General features: G+C 39.8%; 1 protein-coding gene across 1 annotated transcript in view; it reads left to right on the top strand.

The window, feature by feature from the left end:
* The first annotated feature begins 1,740 nt into the window (after window positions 1-1,740).
* LOC109904665 (uncharacterized) overlaps window positions 1,741-24,965 on the top strand; it is a 28,216-nt gene continuing 4,991 nt past the window's right edge. The window contains exons 1-30 of the mRNA XM_020501849.2: window positions 1,741-1,816; window positions 2,515-2,579; window positions 2,662-2,724; window positions 3,449-3,484; window positions 3,962-4,003; window positions 4,413-4,460; window positions 4,740-4,784; window positions 6,012-6,104; window positions 6,231-6,281; window positions 6,424-6,450; window positions 6,581-6,625; window positions 6,765-6,863; window positions 7,546-7,614; window positions 9,593-9,643; window positions 15,997-16,056; window positions 16,202-16,252; window positions 16,349-16,405; window positions 16,523-16,567; window positions 16,672-16,716; window positions 16,799-16,846; window positions 16,967-17,002; window positions 18,049-18,114; window positions 18,608-18,646; window positions 18,784-18,885; window positions 18,974-19,033; window positions 19,344-19,421; window positions 19,780-19,830; window positions 20,803-20,841; window positions 21,016-21,087; window positions 21,716-21,760. Of these exons, the coding sequence (XP_020357438.1) occupies window positions 1,806-1,816; window positions 2,515-2,579; window positions 2,662-2,724; window positions 3,449-3,484; window positions 3,962-4,003; window positions 4,413-4,460; window positions 4,740-4,784; window positions 6,012-6,104; window positions 6,231-6,281; window positions 6,424-6,450; window positions 6,581-6,625; window positions 6,765-6,863; window positions 7,546-7,614; window positions 9,593-9,643; window positions 15,997-16,056; window positions 16,202-16,252; window positions 16,349-16,405; window positions 16,523-16,567; window positions 16,672-16,716; window positions 16,799-16,846; window positions 16,967-17,002; window positions 18,049-18,114; window positions 18,608-18,646; window positions 18,784-18,885; window positions 18,974-19,033; window positions 19,344-19,421; window positions 19,780-19,830; window positions 20,803-20,841; window positions 21,016-21,087; window positions 21,716-21,760 (1,639 nt within the window). The 5' untranslated portion in view covers window positions 1,741-1,805. The remainder of the gene's footprint in view (window positions 1,817-2,514; window positions 2,580-2,661; window positions 2,725-3,448; window positions 3,485-3,961; window positions 4,004-4,412; window positions 4,461-4,739; window positions 4,785-6,011; window positions 6,105-6,230; window positions 6,282-6,423; window positions 6,451-6,580; window positions 6,626-6,764; window positions 6,864-7,545; window positions 7,615-9,592; window positions 9,644-15,996; window positions 16,057-16,201; window positions 16,253-16,348; window positions 16,406-16,522; window positions 16,568-16,671; window positions 16,717-16,798; window positions 16,847-16,966; window positions 17,003-18,048; window positions 18,115-18,607; window positions 18,647-18,783; window positions 18,886-18,973; window positions 19,034-19,343; window positions 19,422-19,779; window positions 19,831-20,802; window positions 20,842-21,015; window positions 21,088-21,715; window positions 21,761-24,965) is intronic.

Genomic DNA, 24,965 nt, shown 5'->3' with positions numbered 1-24,965 from the left:
CCTGACCTGGGATGGGACTGATGCGAATTGGCAAGCTCAGCAGGAATGCAATCACCTGGCACCGGAGAAGGGGGCTCAACTAACAGTGTCTCTCCGGACAGCATTTGGTTTAATGTAGTATTCTAGTTGGCAAACAGAGGAGGGACTAAACAGCGGTTTAATAGCTAATATACAGGTAACTACCAAAATATTGGAAACACGTGTAAATGAGGGATACAAAGTATATTGAAAGCAGGAGCTTCCTCACAGGTGTGGTTCCTAAGTTAATTAAGCAATTAACATCCCATCATGCTTAGGGTCAAGTACAAAAATGCTGGGCGGGCCATTATTATGTCAAATTTTGGGGGCTACCATGGCTATGCCCCCATCCACCGGGCATGAGTGGTCACTGAATGGTTTTATTAGCATGAAAATTATGTAAACCATATGCCATGGCCGTCTCAGTCAACAGATCTCAACCCAATTGAACACTTATGGGAGATTCTGGAGCGGAGCCTGACACATTGTTTTCCACCACCATCAACAAAACACTAAATTATGGAATTTATTGTGGAAGAATGGTGTTGCATCCCTCCGATAGAGTTCCAGACATAGAATCTATGCCAAGGTGCATTGAAGCTGTTCTGGCACGTGTTGGCCCAACGCCCTATATAGAAGTTATGTTGGTGTTTCCTTTATTTTGTCAGTTACCTATAGAAAAAAAAGATGGTGAGTAAGAAAAGGTAAGTTGTTTTTCATGACAGTATCCAGTAACATCATGGAAAACTTGGATCAAAAGGCTTCAAGTTGTCTTTATGTGGGCTGGAAGTACACTATTTCCTGGAGAAAAAAATGTCTCATAGCAAGTTTGACTACTCTGTTCATATCTAAGGCACTCTTAGGCCTTAAAACATAACTAATGAGAAGGGAGCATAAAGCCTTACTCAACATCGACTAGTCTAACCCATTATCCCAGAGGTGTGGTTCGGGAAGGGGAGAGGTGCGCCACAGAAAAACCCTTTGGAGTCTCTTTGTGTCTGTCTGCCTCTCTCTTGGTGGCTCTGGAGAACCAGTCTCTACAGATCAGTATCACCATCTCCCTGTCAGGCCCATCTTCAACAGGGGGGGCACTAGAACCAAAACACTATTCATAATCCACAACCCATAACCCCATCCTCAGAAACGCTGCTGCTGCTCTTTTCATGTCTCCTGTCTGTCAGCGAACAGGAAATGAGAGCAGAATGCAGTAGGCCACTCTGTTTCATTTCATAAGAAGGGTGGCTGTGCCCTCCACTGGCAGAGCAGCTCAACTGTTGATCTTAGAGCTGAGAGGTTAGACTAGAGGTGACAGCTCATGTCAGGGGGATTCAGGGAAGGCAAGGAGGTAGAGCAATCCGACCTGTTTTCTCTCCCCAGTAGACTTACTCTTCACCACTGTCCACATCTATCTATTTGTCTCACTCTCAGCAAGGTCCACCAGTAAGAGACTGCCTGACTCAGGACTTGTTTGAAATGTTTGAATATTCATATTGGAATTTGCTCATTTTAGAAATTCATTTTTGTTGTTGTTGTTGTATCTTTATAATGTTAATGTGTTTTGAAGTATTTTGACCTGTAGAGAAATGAACCTTGCTAGGGAGTAGCTGAGCTCAACTGGTAGGGGCTGGGGTTATAACATAAGTCCTGCCCCTTCCTAAGATGGGGGGATGAGAGGGTATAAAACATATAGCGGTGCCCAGTCATGCAGAAGGAAGACTAAAGCCCTGGGTGCTACATGCTGTATATGTCTACTCCTGAGTTCCCCACATAGATCTTTAGAAAAAAACATGTGGTCACGGTGAGTAAACAATGAAGCGCTGCAAATGTTGTGTGTCGTGAATGCCGAAGCAGGAAATTTTAGTCATGAAATGTTGCATCTTGGTCCAGGCGTATTGTTTTGATCCAACGAGAGATTTTCGTTAGGCCTTGATTATGATTATTGTTATGTAATTGGTGATGTAATTGATCAATGTATGATGATTCTCAGGGTTAGTATCCACACAATGAAAAATGTGCTAGTAATGCACTGAGATTTCATATGACTAAGATAATTGTTTTTCAAGAGCTTGAGAATGATTTTTTGTCATCTAAATAAATGTTTGCTGTTGATACTGATGTTGAAGAATACATACTATCTGATAAAATAGCTGACAGTTCTAGTCTTAGCATTATGTTGAATGCTTCCTATTGGGTTTATTTGGCACTCTGTCTTGATTCTTCCTCTTGATGTAACACAATTGATATGATGGTGACATCTTCGATTTATGCACTGAGGACATCAAATATGATATTGATGAGAAGAATATGGACTTAACGTATGTTTATGACAGACTTATCAATCCACAATGAAATTTCACTTCCATCTGCAAAACTGTATCTCAACTTGAATCACACACTTGAGATTGGACTAGGGATATAATTGAACCTTGTTATAAAACATTTGATATTAATCTATGTTTCCGTCCATCTTTTGATATACATCTTCTTTATCTGCAGAAATCTTTTAATTGCTTCTGTAATTGTCTTTTTGGCAACAACAATTTCAACTGCTCCTGTGGAAGGTATGGAAGTAGCTCATTGAATCAAAGTTGTATTCATTGGGATATTTGAACAGGTAAACAACTCAATGCCTTCTTCCTTCAGAGAAAGAGCCAGAGGAGATAGAGGTAGAGGACGGTGAAGAGGAACTCTCAGAAGAGGAGGAGGGTATGAGATGGGAGGGAGGGAGGTTTGGGGAAGGATGAGGGAGTGGGGATGGGGGGGTTAGAGTCATGTGTCAGGATACCATAGGACTAGCTAGTGCTTTTACGACGAAGAGAATGGGCCTAGCCTAAATGTGACAAAGTAAGCTATTAACAAACAAAAAATAATGCCCCCCCCCCCCCCCCCCCCAGGTTAACAGATTTCAAAACAAAGATCAATGCAGTCTTTTCTGATTATAAAATTAGGTAAAGAATACATAGAGTGAGAGTGTAGAAATGTCTAATATAACAAAATAAATTCTATGGAACTAATAAAAAAGGACTAACACTCTTTAAAGAAATGATAAAGTAATTTTTGAAGTGCACTCAGACCTTTAAAGTTAATACCAATTTCCACCACTCAAGCAGAAGGATATACACTCTTAGAAAAAAATCTGGTATCTAGAACCTAAAAGGGTTCTTCGGCTGTCCCCATAAAATAACTCTTTGAATAACCCTTTTTGGTTCCAGGTAGAAACCTTTTTGGTTCCAGGTAGAACCCTTTTGGAACCCTTTTTTCTATAAGTGTAACCTTTCAGGACCAATTTTTGTATAATTTTTTGGGCACCTTCCCATTTGTTTCAATAGAGGGAACGACGTCTTCTAAATATGTGTGGAGCACAGACTTCTGGGAAGTATAGAATACGAGCATATATTTATGAAATGTCTCAACTTACTTTTCTTTTCAGATGATGATGACTCCAAGAGTCAGGAAAAGAATATGGGTGAGAAGTTAACAACTTGCCACCAATGAATAGAACATCTCTAACCTTTGTGCATAAACCAACGCCTACTTGTGTGACTAAAGTCCCATTTTGAGAGTAAACTTATGTAAACGATTCAACTAAGCATAAATTGGTTTTTCCTGTTTGAATGTTTTGCAGAATATTACCTTAACACTTTTCAAAGACAAATGGGCCTCATTAGTTCTAAATACAAACAAAATATAAAATAGTGAAATAGTGGAAATGTGAATATGATAAAGCTGCAAAACAGGACATAAGAGTACATTTAAAGTAAAATCTCACATATTGTTGGTATAAAACTATCATTAATCATAAGTATGTGCATGTGCGCATGCATGTAAACCTAAAATCCTCTCTAATAGGGTATAATACCAGATTAAAGGTTTTTTATTGATAAAGACAATCATACAGAATCTCAAATAGAAGTATGTTTCTTTTCCCTTCTCTTCCCTCAAGGAATTGGAGCACAGCAAGCTACCACAGTATCTAAAGGCCTGGGTAAGACACATCTAATCCTCTCTTAGCTCAGGGGATAGGGCTTATGTTAACAACAGAATAGCTCTTAATTCAGTGAGTTCAACTCTGAGAAGTTCTTAGTGCAAAGTGGGGAGGTTGTCTTGAGTATAGACTTTAATCTTGTAAATGCTGCAGATATTTGGCAGATTTTTCTATTAGATAGCCTATCAGGAAAGTTAATTATATGATATTCATCATTCTTGAAATCAGACCATTTAAGACATTTCTGTTGAAGCTTTCTTCCATAAAAGTGAGTTAAACTCACTGCAGAAGTCTGCAATATGTTTGATTCTTACAATACAGGATACATATTTGTAAAGGACTGTATTGAAAGATTTTCAATGGACTGTTAAATAAGCTTGTCTAGACTTAAAGGCTGGTTTCCTTCTAGGTTTAAGCGCTCAACCTGGCACCTCATTCCAGGGCGAAGCTCCGAATGGTAAGGGAGGACTTCCTTCATAACAGTCAATCCAAATACAATTTGTACATTTGAAAAATATTTGATAGGAACCCATTCATTTCCTTTACTGGTTTGGTAAGCGTACAGGCTGTAAGTTGGTTGTGTAATTGGTTATAAATGGGTATTGTGTGTAGGCTGATCTTGTAAATGTATTAAGGGCATTTCACATCAGAATTAAGACAAATCTGAAAAGAAAAGTCTCACGATGACTCTCAACATAAAATCCCTCACAAATTTGTGCACCCCTTCTTTCTGCAGGACATAAACTCAATGGGGATAGTGCCATGCAAGCTGGGCCTGACCGTGAGTCAGGCTCCATAACATGTGGCCGTTTTTTATGATTTATTTCAACAAAAACTGTCTTACAATTTTACATATATATTTTCCTATGTGATATTGAGAAAATGTTGTTTGCTTTGTTACAGCATCAAGCAGTACCTCAATATCAGAGGGAAGCAATGGTTAAACATGAATTATACATTTTGTGTGGATTTGTGTTAGAAGAATTAGGCCATAACATTGCATTTCCATATTAATTATGCGTAATATAGATCTGGCACACGGACTGAGTTAAAGGGAAATTCTGCCACTTTTCAATTTGCATTATCTCCACCACCAAACTAGTGTCTACCTAAGTGAAAACAATGCGTTTCTATGATCTGTGGTTAAAAAGATAAGAAGATTCTAAAAAATGCTTCTCTGTGACATCACAGGGTAGGATTAAAAGTTTTTAAAAAACTGCAATGAGTTTCTAGCCAGAGGGAGGGTGTTTTCTTGCTCCCCATGTCACCGTGAATCCCTTAGTGTTTGAAAATCATTGATTTTGATGATGTCAAGGGGTAGAACTTTTTAATTATATATTTTTTGACAAAGCGCAGAAATGCACCGTTTTCACATATGTAGACACTGGTATTGTGCTGGAGAAGGTTGAGGTTGAAAAGTGGGGGAATTGCCTTTTAACACAGGAAGCCCAATTCTGATATTTGTGCAACTTATGAATTGAATTGGATTTATTTGGGTAAAGACACAGAGAACAAAATGTACAATGTGGACCTAAAAGATAGCACTTAAAAGGGGCGGCAGGTAGCCTAGTGGTTAGAGAGTTTGGCCAGTAACCAAAAGGTTGCTGGATCGAATACCCGAGCTGACGAGGTAAAGATCTGTTGTTCTGCCCCTAAACAAGAAACGTATTAACCCACTGTTCCCTGGTAGGCTGTCATTGTAAATAAGAATTTGTTCTTAACTGACTTGCCTAGTTAAATGAAAGTTAAATATATATATATATGAATTAAAACACTTGTTTCCAAAGTGTTCCTTGATGGTGATAACACATATAATGAAGACAAAACAATCATGTAACATTCATTTATATTGACATCCTAAAAAGTGGCACTATACATTTTGACCAATCACATCAACTCTTTTGACCATATTTGGGCAAAATATTAGAATTGGGGTGCCTGTGTAAACACAGACATGGTGGAATACATTTGTGGAATGCATGGCCTGATGAGTTCCTATCTGCTTCAGGTAATGGTGGTGGTGGAGGAGGGGGAGGTGGTGGAGGAGGAGGAGGAGGTGGAGGAGATTCACATACTTCACCATCTGACCCCAGCTCCCATGGTAAAGCCTTGTTCTGTCATCTTCTCCATGTTATTACCACTTTATTCTGAACTGTCATGTTAAGTGATACAAGTTTTGTTTAAACAATCAGTTTTGACTTATTTCTTAACATCCCCTGTCTTTCAGATGCTTCTTTGCCAGGACATGCAGGCTCATCTTTAGATACCAGTATTGCAGGTCAAATGACTTATTATGAATGTTTAATTATTAATCAAGTCATATAATATTTGAAGTGATATCTCTATTGAATCCATCTAATAAACAGTGGTAAGTCTTTATCTTCTGTAATTTGATGAAAAGTGTTTTGCCTTCAATGCAGGTCCCAGTTTGGATCCGAGTCAAACAGGTAACGTTACACCCGCTCTCTCCACAAGCATTAAAGGAGACCAAAAAAACACCTGGATGTTTTACAAGCTCTGTCTGGATGGCGGTGGTTTGTCTCTATTGGGGAGGTTGAACTATTGATCTCTTGGCAGGTGCAGGGGCTCATGGCAGTTCAGTGTCACACGTGCAAGCCCCAGGTAATCTCTCTGCCTTGCCTTGGTTCAATTCTATAACAATAGTCCAATAATGCATGACATAAAACCTGGATGAATCGTATTAAGAGTAAATCAACATGAATCTCTTTGCTGAAGCTGAATTTCAACATAATTATTTTAGGAAAAGTGGTTGTCCACCCAGGAACAGGGGTTGTCCACCCAGGAACAGGGGTTGTCCACCCAGGAACAGAGGTTGTCCACTCAGATACAATCTCTCACGGTAAGTCATCTTGGTCTACATTTGAAGAGTTTATTTCCAAAATGCATGTGTTTTTTCATCAGACATTATTGCTTATGGGTATATACTTATGGGTACATACAAGTTTGTGTAAAATATGTCTGTTCTCATATTTGACATTTATAGATTTTAGATGTGTATCAAAATGTGTTTTTTTGCTAAATGATTATATCCATTGTTTAGCTGGAATGGAATGTTTGTATGCTGTTTACTGTGGTTGTCTCACCTAGCTATCTTTAGATCAATGCACTAACTGTAAGTCGCTCTGGATAAGACCATCTGCTAAATGACTCATGTAAAATGCTAATGTTTTACCTACATATCTCATATTACTGTACATTTATTTATAAAACATTTAGTTATTTGTTACATTTGACTGTGCAAAACCTAGCAGTACTACTTCTTTCTCTGAGAGAATTGTGAATAAAAACATAATTTGTTGTTGATGTCATTGAACAACCCCACGCCCTGATTAGACAAAAAAACACACCCATCTGTTTCATAATTTCTTTAAAGAATAAAAGCTAATTTCCCAACATTTTTTAAAATGAAAATGGATAAATAGCATTTTGGAATGAAACTCTTCATTTGTTTGTATAAACATATCTCAATGGTCCCTTGCAGTGATTAACTTAGTCTTATGTTCAATGTGTTTACCTTATAGGCTCAATGGGACAAGCAGGAGGGACCTCCACTCTCATCATTATCCATGAGGCTCATCCACAGCCTGCAGGTATCATTCACTACATAAAGCCACAGAACGTTCTGGAGACAGACCTGTGACAAACAAGCATATGCAGTTATGAGTTATAACGACCAATAATGATATCACTCAGTCATGTGTAGCAAACCGGTAACTAACAATCAAGTGAATGTGTGGGTTTGGATAAGGACCATTGATAACACATAGTCAGGAACACTTTGTATTTAATATTTTATTTTAGTGTCAGCCCATCAACAAATGGGATAACACTAAACATTATTATGGTAAACATTATTATTAGGCTGCAGTCAAATGGCCAAATCGCCCTCTAGTGGTCTCATGGGTGTGTCATTAATATTTTTCATAATTTCATAAATAATAAACATAATTTTTGAAAACAAGCCTTAAAATCCAGTGTTTCTATGTCAAACAGTTTTGTTATATTTCAGTCTTCTGTGATGTGTATATGAAGTCTAATATTGGGATGCAAACTAAAAATGTAATACATTTCAACTCTATATCTGACATGGTACAGGTGTCTAAATGTTTTAAGCCCATAACCATGTGTGTGAGGTGTATACTTCTTAGGAGGCTGCTGAGGGGAGGACGGCTCATAATAATGTCTGGGATGGAGTGAATGGAATGGTATGAAACACATAGAAACCATGTGTTTGATGTCTTCAATATAATTCCATTGATTCTATCCCAGCCATTACTAATAGCCCTTCCACCACAATGAAGTTGCCACCTGTGGTATACCTTGTTTCAAGGTAGACACTGTTTGACCCAGATTTACCCCACTGCAGTAAAAGGTTATTCATAATTTACATTTCCAAGACACTCTGTATGTTATGTACAGTATGTAAAGTACATCACAAATATGATCCACAACTAGCATGCTTACAATGTTTAAATCAAGGCAGCATTGTATTGTTATTACAGGTGGCATCATTGTATTGCTATTACAGGTGGCATCATTGTATTGTTATTACAGGTGGCATCATTGTATTGTTATTACAGGTGGCATCATTGTATTGTTATTACAGGTGGCATCATTGTATTGTTATTGCAGGTGGCAGCATTGTATTGTTATTACAGGTGGCAGCATTGTATTGTTATTACAGGTGGCATCATTGTATTGTTATTGCAGATGGCAGCATTGTATTGTTATTACAGATGGCATCATTGTATTGTTATTACAGGTGGCAGCATTGTATTGTTATTACAGGTGGCAGCATTGTATTGTTATTACAGGTGGCATCATTGTATTGTTATTACAGGTGGCAGCATTGTATTGTTATTACAGGTGGCAGCATTGTATTGTTATTACAGGTGGCATCATTGTATTGTTATTACAGGTGGCAGCATTGTATTGTTATTACAGGTGGCAGCATTGTATTGTTATTACAGGTGGCATCATTGTATTGTTATTACAGGTGGCATCATTGTATTGTTATTACAGGTGGCAGCATTGTATTGTTATTACAGATGGCATCATTGTATTGTTATTACAGGTGGCAGCATTGTATTGTTATTACAGGTGGCAGCATTGTATTGTTATTACAGGTGGCAGCATTGTATTGTTATTACAGGTGGCATCATTGTATTGTTATTACAGGTGGCAGCATTGTATTGTTATTACAGGTGGCATCATTGTATTGTTATTACAGGTGGCATAATTGTATTGTTATTACAGGTGGCATCATTGTATTGTTATTACAGGTGGCAGCATTGTATTGTTATTACAGGTGGCATCATTGTATTGTTATTGCAGGTGGCAGCATTGTATTGTTATTACAGGTGGCATCATTGTATTGTTATTACAGGTGGCATCATTGTATTGTTATTACAGGTGGCAGCATTGCATTGTTATTACAGGCGGCATCATTGTATTGTTATTACAGGTGGCAGCATTGTATTGTTATTGCAGGTGGCAGCATTGTATTGTTATTACAGGTGGCATCATTGTATTGTTATTACAGGTGGCATCATTGTATTGTTCTTGCAGGTGGCAGCATTCATACATTTGATGCTGCTGTCTATCAGACTGAGGCTCCAAGTAAGTGCATCCTGACACTAAAGAAGCAGACAGACACTATCACCATGAATGGCAAAACATCAGTTTACAATAAATTACATAAATGAAGAATGAACAACACAGGCACACAACTGTATAGATGTAAGATCTTAATTTGATCAATCTCTGGTTGCTGAACATTTTCCTGCATCGCAGGAAATGCCAATGAGCTTTGTGATAAATATAAATTCCATAAAAACCCACACTAATACACGGTTATATTAACAGTATTGCACTTTTCACGTAGCCTACTTTTGGCCAGCTAATAGCCTAACCACCGATAAAGCAACATTATGGACTAAAAGTCAAAATCGTGTTGATGCAGGATTATTTTTGCTGTGACAATATACACTACCGTTCAAAAGTTTGGGGTCACTTAGAAATGTCCTTGTTTTTGAAAGAAAAGCACATGTTATGTCTATTAAAATAACATAAAATTGATCAGAAATACAATGTAGACATTGTTAATGTTGTAAATGACTATTGTAGCTGGAAATTGATGATTTTAATGGAATATCTACATAGGCATATAGAAGCCCATTATCAGCAACCATCACTCCTGTGTTCCAATGGCACATTGTGTTAGCAAATCCAAGTTTGTCATTTTAAAAGGCTAATTGATCATTAGACAACCCTTTTGCAATTATGTTAGCACAGCTGAAAACTGTTGATCTGATTAAAGAGGCAATAAAACTGGCCTTCTTAGACTAGTTGAGTATCTGGAGCATCAATATTTGTGGGTTTGATTACAGGCTCAAAATGGCCAGAAGGAAAGACCTTTCTTCTGAAACTCGTCAGTCTATTCTTGTTCTGAGAAATGAAGGCTATTCCGTGCAAGAAATTGCCAAGAAACTGCAGATCTCGTACAACACTGTGTACTAATCCCTTCACAGAATAGCACAAACTGGCTCTAACCAGAATAGAAAGAGGAGTGGGAGGCCCCGGTGCACAACTGAGCAAGAGTACAAGTACAGTAGAGTGTGTAGTTTGAGAAACAGACTCCTCAAGTCCTCAACTAGCAGCTTCATTAAATAGTACCCGCAAAACACCAGTCTCAACATCAACAGTGAAGAGGCGACTCCAGGATGCTGACCTTCTAGGCAGAGTTCATCTGTCCAGTGTCTGTGTTCTTTAGCCCATCTTAATCTTTTCTTTTCATTGGCCAGTCTGAGATATGGCTTTTTCATGGCAGCTCTGCCTAGTAGGTCAGCAACCCGGGGTCGCCTCTTCACTGTTGATATTGAGACTGGTGTTTTGAGGGTACTATTTAATGAAGCTGCAAGTAGTACACAGCGTTGTATGAGATTTTTCTTGGCAGTTTCTTGCATGGAATAGACTTCATTTCTCAGAACAAGAATAGACTGACGAATTTCATTTTGACATTTAGAGCCTGTAATCTAACCCACAAATGCTGATGCTCCAGATACTCAACTAGTCTAAAGAAGGCCAGTTTTATTGCCTCTTTAATCAGAACAACAGTTTACAGCTGTGCTAACATAATTGCAAAAGGGTTGTCTCATGATCAATTAGCCTTTTAAAATTATAAACTTGGATTAGCTAACACAACATGCCCTTGGAACACAGGAGTGATGGTTGGTGATAATGGACCTTTGTACACCTATGTAGATATTCCATTAAAAATCAGCCATTTTCAGCTACAATAGTCATTTACAACATTAACAATGTCTGCACAATATTTCTGATACATTTTATGTTATTTTAATGGACAACAAAAATATTTTTGATTTAAAAAACAAGGACATTTCTAAGTGACCCTACATTTTTTAAAGGTAATGTAGGTCAAATTAAGATCCTACATATGTATGTAATACTTTTACAGGTACAGGTACAGTGGGGCAAAAAAGTATTTAGTCAGCCACCAATTGTGCAAGTTCTCCCACTTAAAAAGATGAGAGAGGCCTGTAATTTTCATCATAGGTACACTTCAACTATGACAGACAAAATGAGAAAAAAATTCCAGAAAATCACATTGTAGGATTTTTAATGAATTTATTTGCAAATTATGGTGGAAAATAAGTATTTGGTCACCTACAAACAAGCAAGATTTCTGGCTTTCACAGACCTGTAACTTCTTCTTTAAGAGGCTCCTCTGTCCTACACTCTTTACATGTGTTAATGGCACCTGTTTGAACTTTTTCAGTATAAAAAACACCTGTCCACAACCTCAAACAGTCACACTCCAAACTCCACTATGGCCAAGACCAAAGAGCTGTCAAAGGACACCAGAAACAAAATTGTAGACCTGCACCAGGATGGGAAGACTGAATCTTCAATAGGTAAGCAGCTTGGTTTGAAGAAATCAACTGTGGGAGCAATTATTAGGAAATGGAAGACATACAAGACCACTGATAATCTCCCTCGATCTGGGGCTCCACGCAAGATCTCACCCCGTGGGGTCAAAATGATCACAAGAACGGTGAGCAAAAATCCCAGAACCACACGGGGGGACCTAGTGAATGACCTGCAGAGAGCTGGGACCAAAGTAACAAAGCCTACCATCAGTAACACACTACGCCGTCAGGGACTCAAATCCTGCAGTGCCAGACGTGTCCCCCGGCTTAAGCCAGTACATGTCCAGGCCCGTCTGAAGTTTGCTAGAGAGCATTTGGATGATCCAGAAGAAGATTGGGAGAATGTCATATGGTCAGATGAAACCAAAATATAACTTTTTGGTAAAAACTCAACTCGTTGTTTTTGGAGGACAAAGAATACTGAGCTGCATCCAAAGAACACCATACCTACTGTGAAGCATGGGGGTGGAAACATCATGCTTTGGGGCTGTTTTTCTGCAAAGGGACCAGGACGACTGATCCGTGTAAAGGAAAGAATGAATGGGGCCATGTATCGTGAGATTTTGAGTGAAAACCTCCTTCCATCAGCAAGGGCATTGAAGATGAAACGTGGCTGGGTCTTTCAGCATGACAATGATCCCAAACACACCGCCCGGGCAACGAAGGAGTGGCTTCGTAAGAAACATTTCAAGGTCCTGGAGTGGCCTAGCCAGTCTCCAGATCTCAACCCCATAGAAAATCGGAGTTGAAAAGGGAGTTGAAAGTCCGTGTTGCCCAGCAACAGCCCCAAAACATCACTGCTCTAGAGGAGATCTGCATGGAGGAATGGGCCAAAATACCAGCAACAGTGTGTGAAAACCTTGTGAAGACTTTAAAAAAACGTTTGACCTCTGTCATTGCCAACAAAGGGTATATAACAAAGTATTGAGATAAACTTTTGTTATGGACCAAATACTTATTTTCCACCATAATTTGCAAATAAATTCATAAAAAATCCTACAATGTGATTTTCTGGATTTTTGTTGTCTCATTTTGTCTGTCATAGTTGAAGTGTACCTATGATGAAAATTACAGGCCTCTCTCATCTTTTTAAGTGGGAGAACTTGCACAATTGGTGGCTGACTAAATACCTTTTTGCCCCACTGTATATTGGTAGCTTTCTTGCATTAATACTTGCACTTGTCTTTTCTTTCTAGCACTGAATTTCTAGCACTGACTTTCCTAGCATTGACTTTCCTAGCATTGACTCTCCTAGGATTGACTTTACTAGCACTGACTTTCCTAGCACTGATTCTCCTAGGACTGACTTTCATAGAACTGGCTGCTCACACCATCGTGCTGATCCGGTTGATAGGTTTGGATTTGGAGCTGCCCCCTGTATATATATATATATATATATATATATATATATATATATATATATATATATATATATATAGAGAGAGAGCATTGACTCTCCTAGGATTGACTTTACTAGCACTGACTTTCCTAACACTGACTTTACTAGCATTGACTTTACTAGCACTGGCTTTCCTAGCACTGACTCTCCTAGGATTGACTTTCATAGAACTGACTTTACTAGCACTGACTCTACGAGCACTGACTTTACTAGCACTTACTTTCCTAGCACTGACTTTCCTAGCACAGAATTTCTAGTGCTGACTTTACTAGCGTTGACTTTCTAGTACTGACTTTCCTAGCACTGACTTTCTAGCACTGACTTTACTAGCGCTGACTTTCCTAGCACTGACTTTACTAGCACTGACTTTCTAGCGCTGACTTTCTAGTGCTGACTTTACTAGCATGGACTTCCTAGCACTGACTTTCCTAGCACTGACTTTCTAGCACTGCCTTTCTAGTGCTGACTTTCCTAGCACTGAATTTCTAGCACTGACTTTACTAGCACTGACTTTCCTAGCACTGAATTTCTAGCACTGACTTTACGAGCACTGACTTTACTAGCACTGACTTTACGAGCACTGACTTTACTAGCACTGACTTTACTAAAACTGACTTTACTAGCACTGACTTTACTAGCACTGACTTTACGAGCACTGACTTTACTGTCACTGACTTTACTAGCACTGACTTTACTAGCACTGACTTTACTAGCACTGACTTTACTAGCACTGACTTTACAAGCACAGACTTTCTAGTGCTGACTTTACTAGCACAGACTTTTCTAGCACTAACTTTACTAGCACTGACTTTCTAGCACTGACTGTACTAGCACTGACTTTCCTAGAACAAACTTTCTAGCACTGACTTTCCTAGAACAAACTTTCTAGCACTGACTTTCCTAGAACAAACTTTCTAGCACTGACTTTCCTAGAACAAACTTTCTAGCACTGACTTTCCTAGAACAAACTTTCTAGCACTGACTTTCTAGCACTGACTTTCTAGCACTGACTTTCCTAGAACTGACTTTACTAGCACTGACATTATTAGCACTGCCTTTCTAGCACTGGCTTTACTAGCACTGCCATTCTAGCACTGACTGTACTAGCACTGACTTTCCTAGAACAAACTTTCTAGCACTGACTTTCTAGCACTGACTTTCCTAGAACTGACTTTCCTAGAACTGACTTTACTAGCACTGACTTTATTAGGACTGCCTTTCTAGCACTGACTTTCTAGCACTGACTTTCCTAGAACTGACTTTCCTAGAACTGACTTTACTAGCACTGACTTTATTAGCACAGCCTTTCTAGCACAGACTTTCTAGCACTGACTTTCTAGCACTGACTTTACTAGCACTGACTTTACTAGCACTGACTTTACTAGCACTGACTTTATTAGCACTGACTTTCTAGCGCTGCCTTTACTAGCACTGACTTTACTAGCACTGACTTTACTAGCACTGACTCTACTAGCACTGACTTTACTAGCACTGACTTTACTAGCACTGACTTTATTAGCACTGACTTTCTAGCGCTGCCTTTACTAGCACTGACTTTACTAGCACTGACTTTACTAGCACTGACTTTACTAGCACGGACTTTATTAGCACTGACTTTCTAGCGCTGCCTTTACTAGCACTGACTTTACTAGCACTGACTTTACTAGCACTGACTTTACTAGCACGGACTTTATTAGCACTGACTTTCTAGCGCTGCCTTTACTAGCACGGACTTTACTAGCACTGACTTTACTAGCACTGACTTTACTAGCACGGACTTTACTAGCACTGACTTTACTAGCACTGACTTTCTAGCACTGACTTTCAAGCACTGACTTTTCTAGCACTGACTTTACTAGCACTGACTTTACTAGCACTGACTTTACTAGCACTGACTTTTCTAGCACTGACTTTACTAGCACTGACTTTACTAACACTGACTTTACTAACACTGACTTTATTAGCACTGACTTTTCTAGCACTGACTTTACTAGCACTGACTTTCAAGCACTGACTTTCAAGCACTGACTTTCTAGCACTGACTTTCTAGCACTGACTTTACTAGCACTGACTTTCAAGCACTGACTTTACTAGCACTGACTTTCTAGCACTGACTTTCTAGCACTGACTTTACTAGCACTGACTTTACTAGCACTGACTTTCAAGCACTGACTTTACTAGCACTGACTTTCTAGCACTGACTTTCTAGCACTGACTTTCTAGCACTGACTTTACTAGCACTGACTTTCAAGCACTGACTTTACTAGCACTGACTTTCAAGCACTGACTTTCAAGCACTGACTTTCTAGCACTGACTTTCCAGCACTGACTTTACTAGGGCTGACTTTCATAGAACTGACTTTCATAGAGCTGACTTTCCTATCATTGACTTTACTAGCACAGACTTTCCTAGCACTGACTTTCTAGCACTGACTTCGCTGATAGCTGCTGTACTGAGGAAAAGTTGTGCTTACTATGCCTGTGTTATCATATGTGGTTGTCTTACCTAGCTACTTTAAGATGAATGCACTAACTGTAAATCGCTCTGGATAAGTGGGTCTGCTAAATTACTCAAATGTAAATGTAAATATGATTGATAAAGACATCTATTGTATGTGTTTCAGCAAGTGAGACTGAAATAGAGTCGCCTGAGTATGACACACCTGAATCACCTGAGTTTAATGGTAAATATTGAAATTGTTCTATTTATTTGAGCCACATCATGTACCTGTGAACTGTGAAGAACACAATTATCTTACACTCCTCGGTATAATCCTACAAAGAACAGAAGTGTCATGGTATTTATTGGATCTCAATGTTGTTTCCAAGGTAATGGTCACAAGCTGCTGATTGGAGGAGCAGTAGAAAATGGACATGCAGGTAAGGAGAAGGACTTCATTGCGCTTGATCAAAAAACATGATTGAGTTTGGCATTTGTGAGGCCATTTTGATTGTCAATGTCTTTCTGTGTCTCAGCTATACCTGTAGTCACTGACCTCTTCATTGAGGACACAACTCACATGGATCCCACAGGTAACATCTTGCTGAAAATCCGATAAAGTTGAAGTCATGGGCTTGTTTGTTTAATGATAGGGCAAATGAGTAGACGATGGAATGCCTTGATACTTTTTAATAGGTTCAACATTTCAGGTGCTATGGATCCACTTGGTGCAAGTTCTCACCTGGACAATACAGGTGAGTGTCCAGGTGAGGGTGCTGTGTTTCATGCTTGGCTCCTGTCTGGTATATTTACTTGCTTCTCCATCATTTCTTCACTTTAATTCCGTATTGACATTCAGGTATTATCGACCAATCCAGCCATGACTTCCTCATTGGTTTAATGGGTGAGTGTTTGTATGAACTTATCTTTGATGTTTATTTTTAGTTATATCAAGTTTGTTCTTGATTAACTGTATGTCGTTCCAGGTGGTGTGGGGGATCCGTATGCTTCTGACATCCATATCGACATCTCAGGTGGGTTTGTCATCATAGCCCTTCTGTGTCTGCTTTCTGTTGGGGCTTTTCTGACTATAAAGAATCTCTGTTTTTCTTTGTTGAATCCAAAATATCTAACCAACACTGCTCTGTTGATAGATCACACTGGAATGACTTCCCAATTAGACTCAATAGGTATGTTTCTTCATCCAAGCCTCCCTTAGTTACTTCACTTGTTCCCTTGAAAGAAATGTTACAATGCAACACCTTTGGGAAAGTTACTCTGTGGGAGAGTCCCTCTAATTTATATCAGATTTAAGCTATATTTAAACTGGCACAGACAATGTTATACTACACCTCTAAAGCGTCATTTTATTTAAGTACCTCTCTGTCCGAGGGTTAAAACAGCAAGCCACTAACTTCACTCTGAGAAGTTTATATTCCATATTTTGCTAGTTATCTGTGCTGCTGCAGAGTAAATCACTGTTACAGTTATTCCTGCTTTTGTAATCATTTATTCAAGGAAAACTATTTTAAATCAGGTTTGATATATATCACTGGCTGTCTGGCGCTCTCTGCTCTCTCTCTCTTCTCTCTCTCTCTCTGCTCTCTCTCTCTGCTCTCTCTCTCTCTGCTCTCTCTCTTCTCTCTCTCTCTCTCTGCTCTCTCTCTCTCTCTCTGCTCTCTCTCTCTCTCTCTGCTCTCTCTCTCTCTCTCTCTGCTCTCTCTCTTGCTCTCTCTCTCTCTCTCTCTGCTCTCTCTCTCTCTGCTCTCTCTCTCTCTCTCTCTCTCTTCCTGCTCTCTCTCTCTCTCTCTCTCTCTGCTCTCTCTCTCTCTGCTCTCTCTCTCTGCTCTCTCTCTCTGCTCTCTCTCTCTGCTCTCTCTCTTCTCTCTCTCTCTCTCTGCTCTCTCTCTCTCTGCTCTCTCTGCTCTCTCTCTTCTCTCTCTCTCTGCTCTCTCTCTCTTCTCTCTCTCTCTCTCTGCTCTCTCTCTCTGCTCTCTCTCTCTCTGCTCTCTCTCTCTCTGCTCTCTCTCTCTCTCTCTCTCTCTCTCTCTCTTCCTGCTCTCTTTGTTCTCTCTCTCTCTCTGCTCTCTCTCTCTCTGCTCTCTCTCTCTGCTCTCTCTCTCTCTCTGCTCTCTCTCTCTCTGCTCTCTCTCTCTGCTCTCTCTCTCTCTCTGCTCTCTCTCTCTCTCTCTCTCTCTCTTCCTGCTCTCTTTGTTCTCTCTCTCCTCTCATCCAGCTGTGGGTTCGGGTCCAGGACCGGCGTTGTCGTCCAGTAGCAGCCCGGGTCCAGACGTTCCACCAGGTACCTACTGGCACGCCTTTCACCCTCTGCCAGGTCCTGTAAATCACCTCACCCCTCCCTCTTGTGTCGTCCCTCATCCTCGTAGGCTCAGTTCTCTACCTCACCTCGGATAGAGCTCCTCTCAGGCTTAGTTCTCTAACTCGGAGAGAGCTCCTCGCAGGCTAATCATGACAGAGATTTCAGAGTGTCCCGGAGAATTTACGCCCCAATATATTTTTTTACTCCAAGATTATCATTGGGTCCATGTGTTCCTGTCTGTGCAGACAGCAAGTTATTTGTGTAGCTGGGCTTGTGAACTGATCTTGACATTGTTTACTTTTGCGGCTTCACTGTAGACTTTATGTCTTGGTGGAGTAGCACCGCCATCCCTGATGAATGGGGTCAGGCATTGCCTTTTAGAGACTCTATTAGGAGGGATGCCGTGCAACAAGAGATGAGGGTTCACATCATCCAATCATTTATCTTCTTTCTTTCTCTGATGTTCTTCCCCCAGGCCTTGGAGATCACATAGGTCTAATAAGTGATTTTACAGGTAGGCATTGTGAGCCACAACTATAATCATTATCTAATAAATAGATTATGATTCACAGTTGAACATGTAAACAGTAGTTGTGGGTCTGTCAACTAGTTTGTATCTCTGTCCTATTTGTGGTCTCTTTTTATTTGCAGGCCTTACTGACTACTCAGGGCCTGACCATCCATATCTGAGCTCAGGTTTCGATGGATCATACCACTCAGCAGGTGATCATGCTGGTCTATCCGATACTACAGGTAAATACACTGAAATAAATCATCATCTCTGTAAGAGGATAGTGACCAAGATGGCATGGAAAAGCTTCATCTCAGTTTTTCTCTCCAGACCACCCAGTAGCAGTGATGTCACATACTGATTATTCATCATCGCACATTGACCACCCAGGTAGGATCACACTCAGGACTAAACATAACATACCCCTGTTAAAGGTGATCTTCTGTACCTCAGTTTATAGAGCATGGTGCTTGCAATGCCAGGATAGTGGGTTTGATTCCCGGGACTGCCCATATGTAAAATGTATGCACGCATGACTGTAAGTTGCTTTGGATAAAAGTGTCTGTTAAATGGCCAATATATATATTTTGAATTAAATACATTATACTATGAATGTATTTCAGAGAGTGGTATTGATGTGTCCAGCTCAGACAGAGGATAGTTAAGATAATGTCAGCATAAATGAACATGTATGTTGCAGGAAATGGTCGTCAAAGCCAGGTTACAGACACACATGGAGGTGATCATGCGGTCAACGATGTGCATCATGATGTAACAGGTATGTCTACCCTAAAGGTACACGGAAGCCAGTAGGCCGAAGCCAGCCTGGGTGCCAGTCTGTTTCTGCTCTCCTGCCAACTCCTAATGGAATTGTCATGCCAAACAATTAAACATTTAGCTTCCAATGACAATGGAGTACGCAAAAGCAGCAGATCTGGGACCAGGCTATGACTAGGCTATAACCAGGGGTAGAGTATTTGCACTTGATGGAGCAAAACAAATGCCACATGCATTTTTTGAGAAGCATTGAGGATATATGCTTGACATACTGAATTCATGTGGTCATTTATCCCAATATGCCTAATGCAAAAGCCTGCAAATACAATGGTGTATATGACAGTGTTTTTGCTTTTCAGATCCACCTGGGCAGCAGATTGTGTCTACAGACATAGGCCTACTAGATGCTGGTAACTCAGTGTTTTAATTCTCCATTATTTACAAACCTATTTCAGTGCATTTGTTATTCATAAACACATTTTTCTGTCTGCTTAGTTGCCTACTGTAAGTGCAAAATAATGGATTGGACCTCAGTTGTGTAAAGCACTTAAGTAAAAATACTTTAAAGTACTACTTAGATAGTTTTTTGGGGTATCTGTACTTTACTTTACTATTTATATTTTTGACAACTTTTACTTTTACTCCATTACATTCCTAATGAAAATAATGTACATTTTACTCCATACATTTTCCCTGACACCCAAAAGTACTTGCTACATTTTGAATGCTTAGCATGACAGGAAAATGCATGCACTTATCAAGAGAACATCCCTGGCCATCCCTGCTGCCTCTGATCTGGCAGACTCACTAAACACAAATGCTTTTGTAAATTAACTTGGAGTGTATCCCTGCCTATCCGTAAATTTGTTTCATATGGTTTGCTTAATATGTGAAATTATTTATACTTTTACTTTTGATACTTAAGTATATTTGAGCAATTACATTCACTTTTGATACTCAAGTATATTTTAGACTTCTACTCAAGTAGTATTTTGCTGGATGACTTTCACTTTTACTTGAGTCAATTTCTATATATCTTTACTATTACTTAAGTATGACAATTGGGTACTTTTTCCACCACTGTTGGACCTGTTCTGGTCTTATGTTATGTCTTGAGCAACAATTGTCTCATAGAACTATAACCTTTGTGGAAAATAAGTGTCATGATGGAAAATAGGCTTCACCAAGGCCAGTGCTGGCTAAATAAATACCTCCATTAAAAACGGTCCAGGGATGAAAATTCCCAGGACGTCTATCTGTCAGAGTAAAGTGTTCTATGCTTATTTTCACACAGGAAAAATATACTTAAAAAAAAAGTATTTCCAAAATGTTAGCCATCACCACTCACCGGTCAGCTTTTCTTCCTCCCTTATTTCCTGCAGGTGAGCACGTCGTCGTCTCTCACCACGACGACATGGGAGGTGAGTCCTACAAAAAATAGAATCAATGATAGGCCTACATTTAATTTGCCGAGTTAAACATTTCTGAAGGCATCACTTTTTACAATGTTGTTGTAATAGTGTTGCAACAATGTTTCATCATGAGAGCTCACGCTGTAATTTCGCGGGTTGAGTTCTAATTTCGTGGTTCTTCAGCTGTTACAGACGGGGTCGCTGTTCAGCATCATGATGACGTTCACACCGTCAGCCCTCAAACAGATACCACAGGTAAGCCACCACCTTGAAATCCTACAGTGAGCTTTCGGGAAATTGGTCGAATTTGGCTAGGCCTACTAATGTGTTTCTATGAGCAGGGCTGTCTGACATGGCCACACAACATCCCTCTACAGATAGAACACCCTGTTGGCTTGACTGCTTATACTTTGTATACTATACATGTTAAAATATGCACTATGCAGGTCCCTGGATAAATAAAGGTTAATTGCATTTAAAGAAAATGCATAACTCGCTCCGCCACTTCGTGTTGCCCAAAAAGTTACATATTGCAGCTTTAAGTTACTGATAATGGAGAAAATAAATTAATAGTTTACCTTCACAAGTAGAGTCTGAAATATTCTGTGCACAGGTACAATGATACAGGTGTCAATGTGTGAACAGGTGTGGCAGAAGAACTTGTAACCAGCTCACATACACAGATAGATATCACTGGTAAGGGTTTGAAGTGTATGTTACTGTTTACTATATATTGTAAACATTTACATGATCAAACAAGAACATCCCATTACAACACTGGGTGACATCTAATAAAACATATTTAGTAGGCTATTCAAACAAATGGATACTCATAATGAAGTACATCTAACATAGTAACTCATGTGTTTCTCCCTCTCCCTAGCACTTGGGGCGAACGTGTACAGCTCCAGCGCACCAGGGACGCCCGGTAGGCTACGCACTTGTCTGATGATCAAGCATTCCTTCTCTAACCTGCATATTTTTAGAGCTGACACACTGCTTGCCGCTGCTTCGCTAGTTACGCCAAAATAAATGTAACACTCAGTGCAGAGCCGGCTGAGCTGGGGCCAGCCTGAGGAGGGGCAGGCATTAAGGAGAAATAAAGCTGTCACTAACACAGAGCATATTGTGGGAAACAGCATTCAACCACACATTCTTTTGATTTTCTCTGGAACAGTGTTCTGGAGTAGCTTAGAAAAGTCTAGAATAGGTACACAATCCAAGTAATATATATATATATACAGTACCAGTCAAAATTTTGGACACACCTACTCATTCAAGGGTTTTTCTTTATTTTCTTACTATTTTCTACATTGTAGAAACTATCAAAACTATGAACTAACACATATTTGTTACACAAATCAAAATATATTTTATATTTGAGATTCTTTAAAGTAGCCAACATTTGCCTTGATGACAGCTTTGCGCACTCTTGGCATTCTCTCAACCAGCTTCATGAGGTAGTCACCTAGAATGCATTTCAATTAACAGATGTGCCTTGTCAAAAGTACATTTGTGGAATTTCTTTCCTTCTTAATGCATTTGAGCCAATCATTTGTGAAGGTCAGTCAATCCAGAAAATTTGAGGACCTCCACAGGAAAGGAAGACCCAGAGTTACCTCTGCTGCAGAAGACAAGTTCATTCGAGTTACCAGCCTCAGAAATAGCTGACCAAATAAATGCTTCATAGAGTTCAAATAACAGACACATCTCAACATCAACTGTTCAGAGACTGCGTGAATCAGCCCTTCACGCTGGTCGAATAGCTGCAAAGAAACCACTGCCAAAGACATCAATAAGAAGAAGACTTGCTTGGGCCAAGAAACACAAGCAATGGACATTAGATCGCTGGAAATCTGTCCTTTGGTCTGATTAATCCAAATTTGCCATTTTTGGTTCCAACCGCCGTGTCTTTGTGAGACGCAGAGTAGGTGAACGGATGATCTCCGCATGTGTGGTTCCCACCGTGAAGCATGGTGGAGGAGGTGTGATGGTGTCGGGGTGCTTTGCTGGTGACACCATCTGTGATTTATTTAGAATTCAAGGCACACTTAACCAGCATGGCTACCACAGCATTCTGCAGCGATATGCCATCCCATCTGGTTTGCGCTTAGTGGGACAATCATTTGTTTTTTAACAGGACAATGACCCAACACACCTCCAGGCTGTGTAAGGGCTATTTGACCAAGAAGGAGAGTGATGGAGTGCTGCATCAGATGACCTGGCCTCCAAAATCACCTGACCTCAACCCAATTGAGATGGTTTGGGATGAATTGGACTGCAGAGTGAATGAAAATCAGCCAACAAGTGCTCAGCATATGCGGGAACTCCTTCAAGACTGTTGGAAATGCATTCCAGATTAAACTGTTTGAGAGAATGCCAAGAGTGTGCAAAGCTTCCATCAAGGCAAAGTGTGGCTACTTTGAAGAATCTCAAATATAAAATATATTTAGATTTGTTTAACACTTTTTTGGTTACTACATGATTCCATATGTGTTTTCATAGTTTTGATGTCTTCACTATTCTACAGCCTAATTCTAAATGGATTAAATGGTTATTTTTCCTCATCAATCTACACACAATACCCCATAACGACAAAGCAAAAAAGCATTTTTTTTGTGCAAATTTATAAAAAAACACAAAACTGAAATATCACATTTACATAACTATTCAGACCCTTTACTCAGTACTTTGTTGAAGCACTTCTGGCAGCGTTTACAGCCTGGAGTCTTCTTGGGTATGACGCTATAAGCTTGGCACACCTGTATTTACGGAGTTTCTCCCTCTCAAGCTCTGTCAGGTTGGATGGGGAGCATTGCTGCACAGCTTTTTTCAGGTCTCTCCAGAGATGTTTGATCGGGTTCATGTCCGTACTCTGGCTGGGCCACACAAGGACCAGCCTGAGGTCCTGAGCGCTCTAGAGCAGGTTTTCATCAAGGATCTCTTTGTACTTTGCTACGTTCATCTTTCCCTCAATCCTGACTAGTCTCCCAGTCCCTGCCGCTGAAATGGTGCCAGGTTTCCTCCAGATGTTACACTTGGAATTAAGGCCAAAGAGTTCAATCTTGGTTTCATCAGACCAGAGAATCTTGTTTTTCATGGTCTGAGTTCTTTAGGTGCCTTTTAGCAAATTCCAAGTGGGCTGTCATGTGCCTTTTACTGAGAAGTGGCTTCTGTCTGGCCACTCTACCAAAAAAAGCCTGATTGGTGGAGTGCTGCAGAGATGGTTATCCTACTGGAAGGTTCTCCCATCTCCACAAAGTAACTCTGGAGCTCTGTCAGAGTGACCATCCGGTTCTTGGTCACTTCCCTGACCAAGCCCCTTCTCCCCCGATTGCTCAGTTTGGCCAGGTGGCCCGCTCTAGGAGGAGTCTTGGTGGTTCCAAAATTCTTCCATTTAACAATGATGGAGACCACTGTGTTCTTGAGGACCTTCAATGCTGCGGAAATGTTTTGGTACCCTTCCCCAGATCTGTGCCTCGTCACAATCCTGTCTTTGAGCTCTACGGACAATTCCTTTGACGTCATGGCTTGGTTTTTGCTCTGACATGGACTGACAACTGTGGGACCTTATATATACAAGTGTGTGCCTTTCCAAGGCATGTCCAAGCAATTTAATTTATGACACGTGGACTCCAATCAAGTTGTAGAAACATCTCAACGATGATCAATGGAAACAGGATGCACCTGAGCTCAATTTACGAGTCTCATAGCAAAGGTTCTGAATACTTCCGTAATAAGAAATGTCTGTTTTTTATTTTTTATACATTTGCAAAAATATCTAAACCTGTTTCCACTTCGTCATTATGGGGTATTGTGTGTAGACTGATGAGGATTTTATTTAATTTAATACATTTTAGAATAAGGCTTTAACGTAACAAAATAAATATATATAGTATAACAGTGTAATATCCCCTCTTATTTGAAACAGGGTTAGATGAGGTGGCTGTGACCAGTGGACTCATAAACTCTACAGTTTCATTTTAACCAATGACATAATACTCACATGATTCACTCACACACATACAGTGGGGCAAAAAAGTATTTAGTCAGCCACCAATTGTGCAAGTTCTCCCACTTAAAAAGATGAGAGAGGCCTGTAATTTTCATCATAGGTACACTTCAACTATGAC

The sequence above is a fragment of the Oncorhynchus kisutch genome, linkage group LG14 (genome assembly GCF_002021735.2).
Source record: "Oncorhynchus kisutch isolate 150728-3 linkage group LG14, Okis_V2, whole genome shotgun sequence".
Taxonomy (NCBI): Eukaryota; Metazoa; Chordata; class Actinopteri; order Salmoniformes; family Salmonidae; genus Oncorhynchus; species Oncorhynchus kisutch.
Note: the sequence above shows the minus strand (reverse complement) of the source record. Positions and strands in the feature narration are given on the sequence as shown.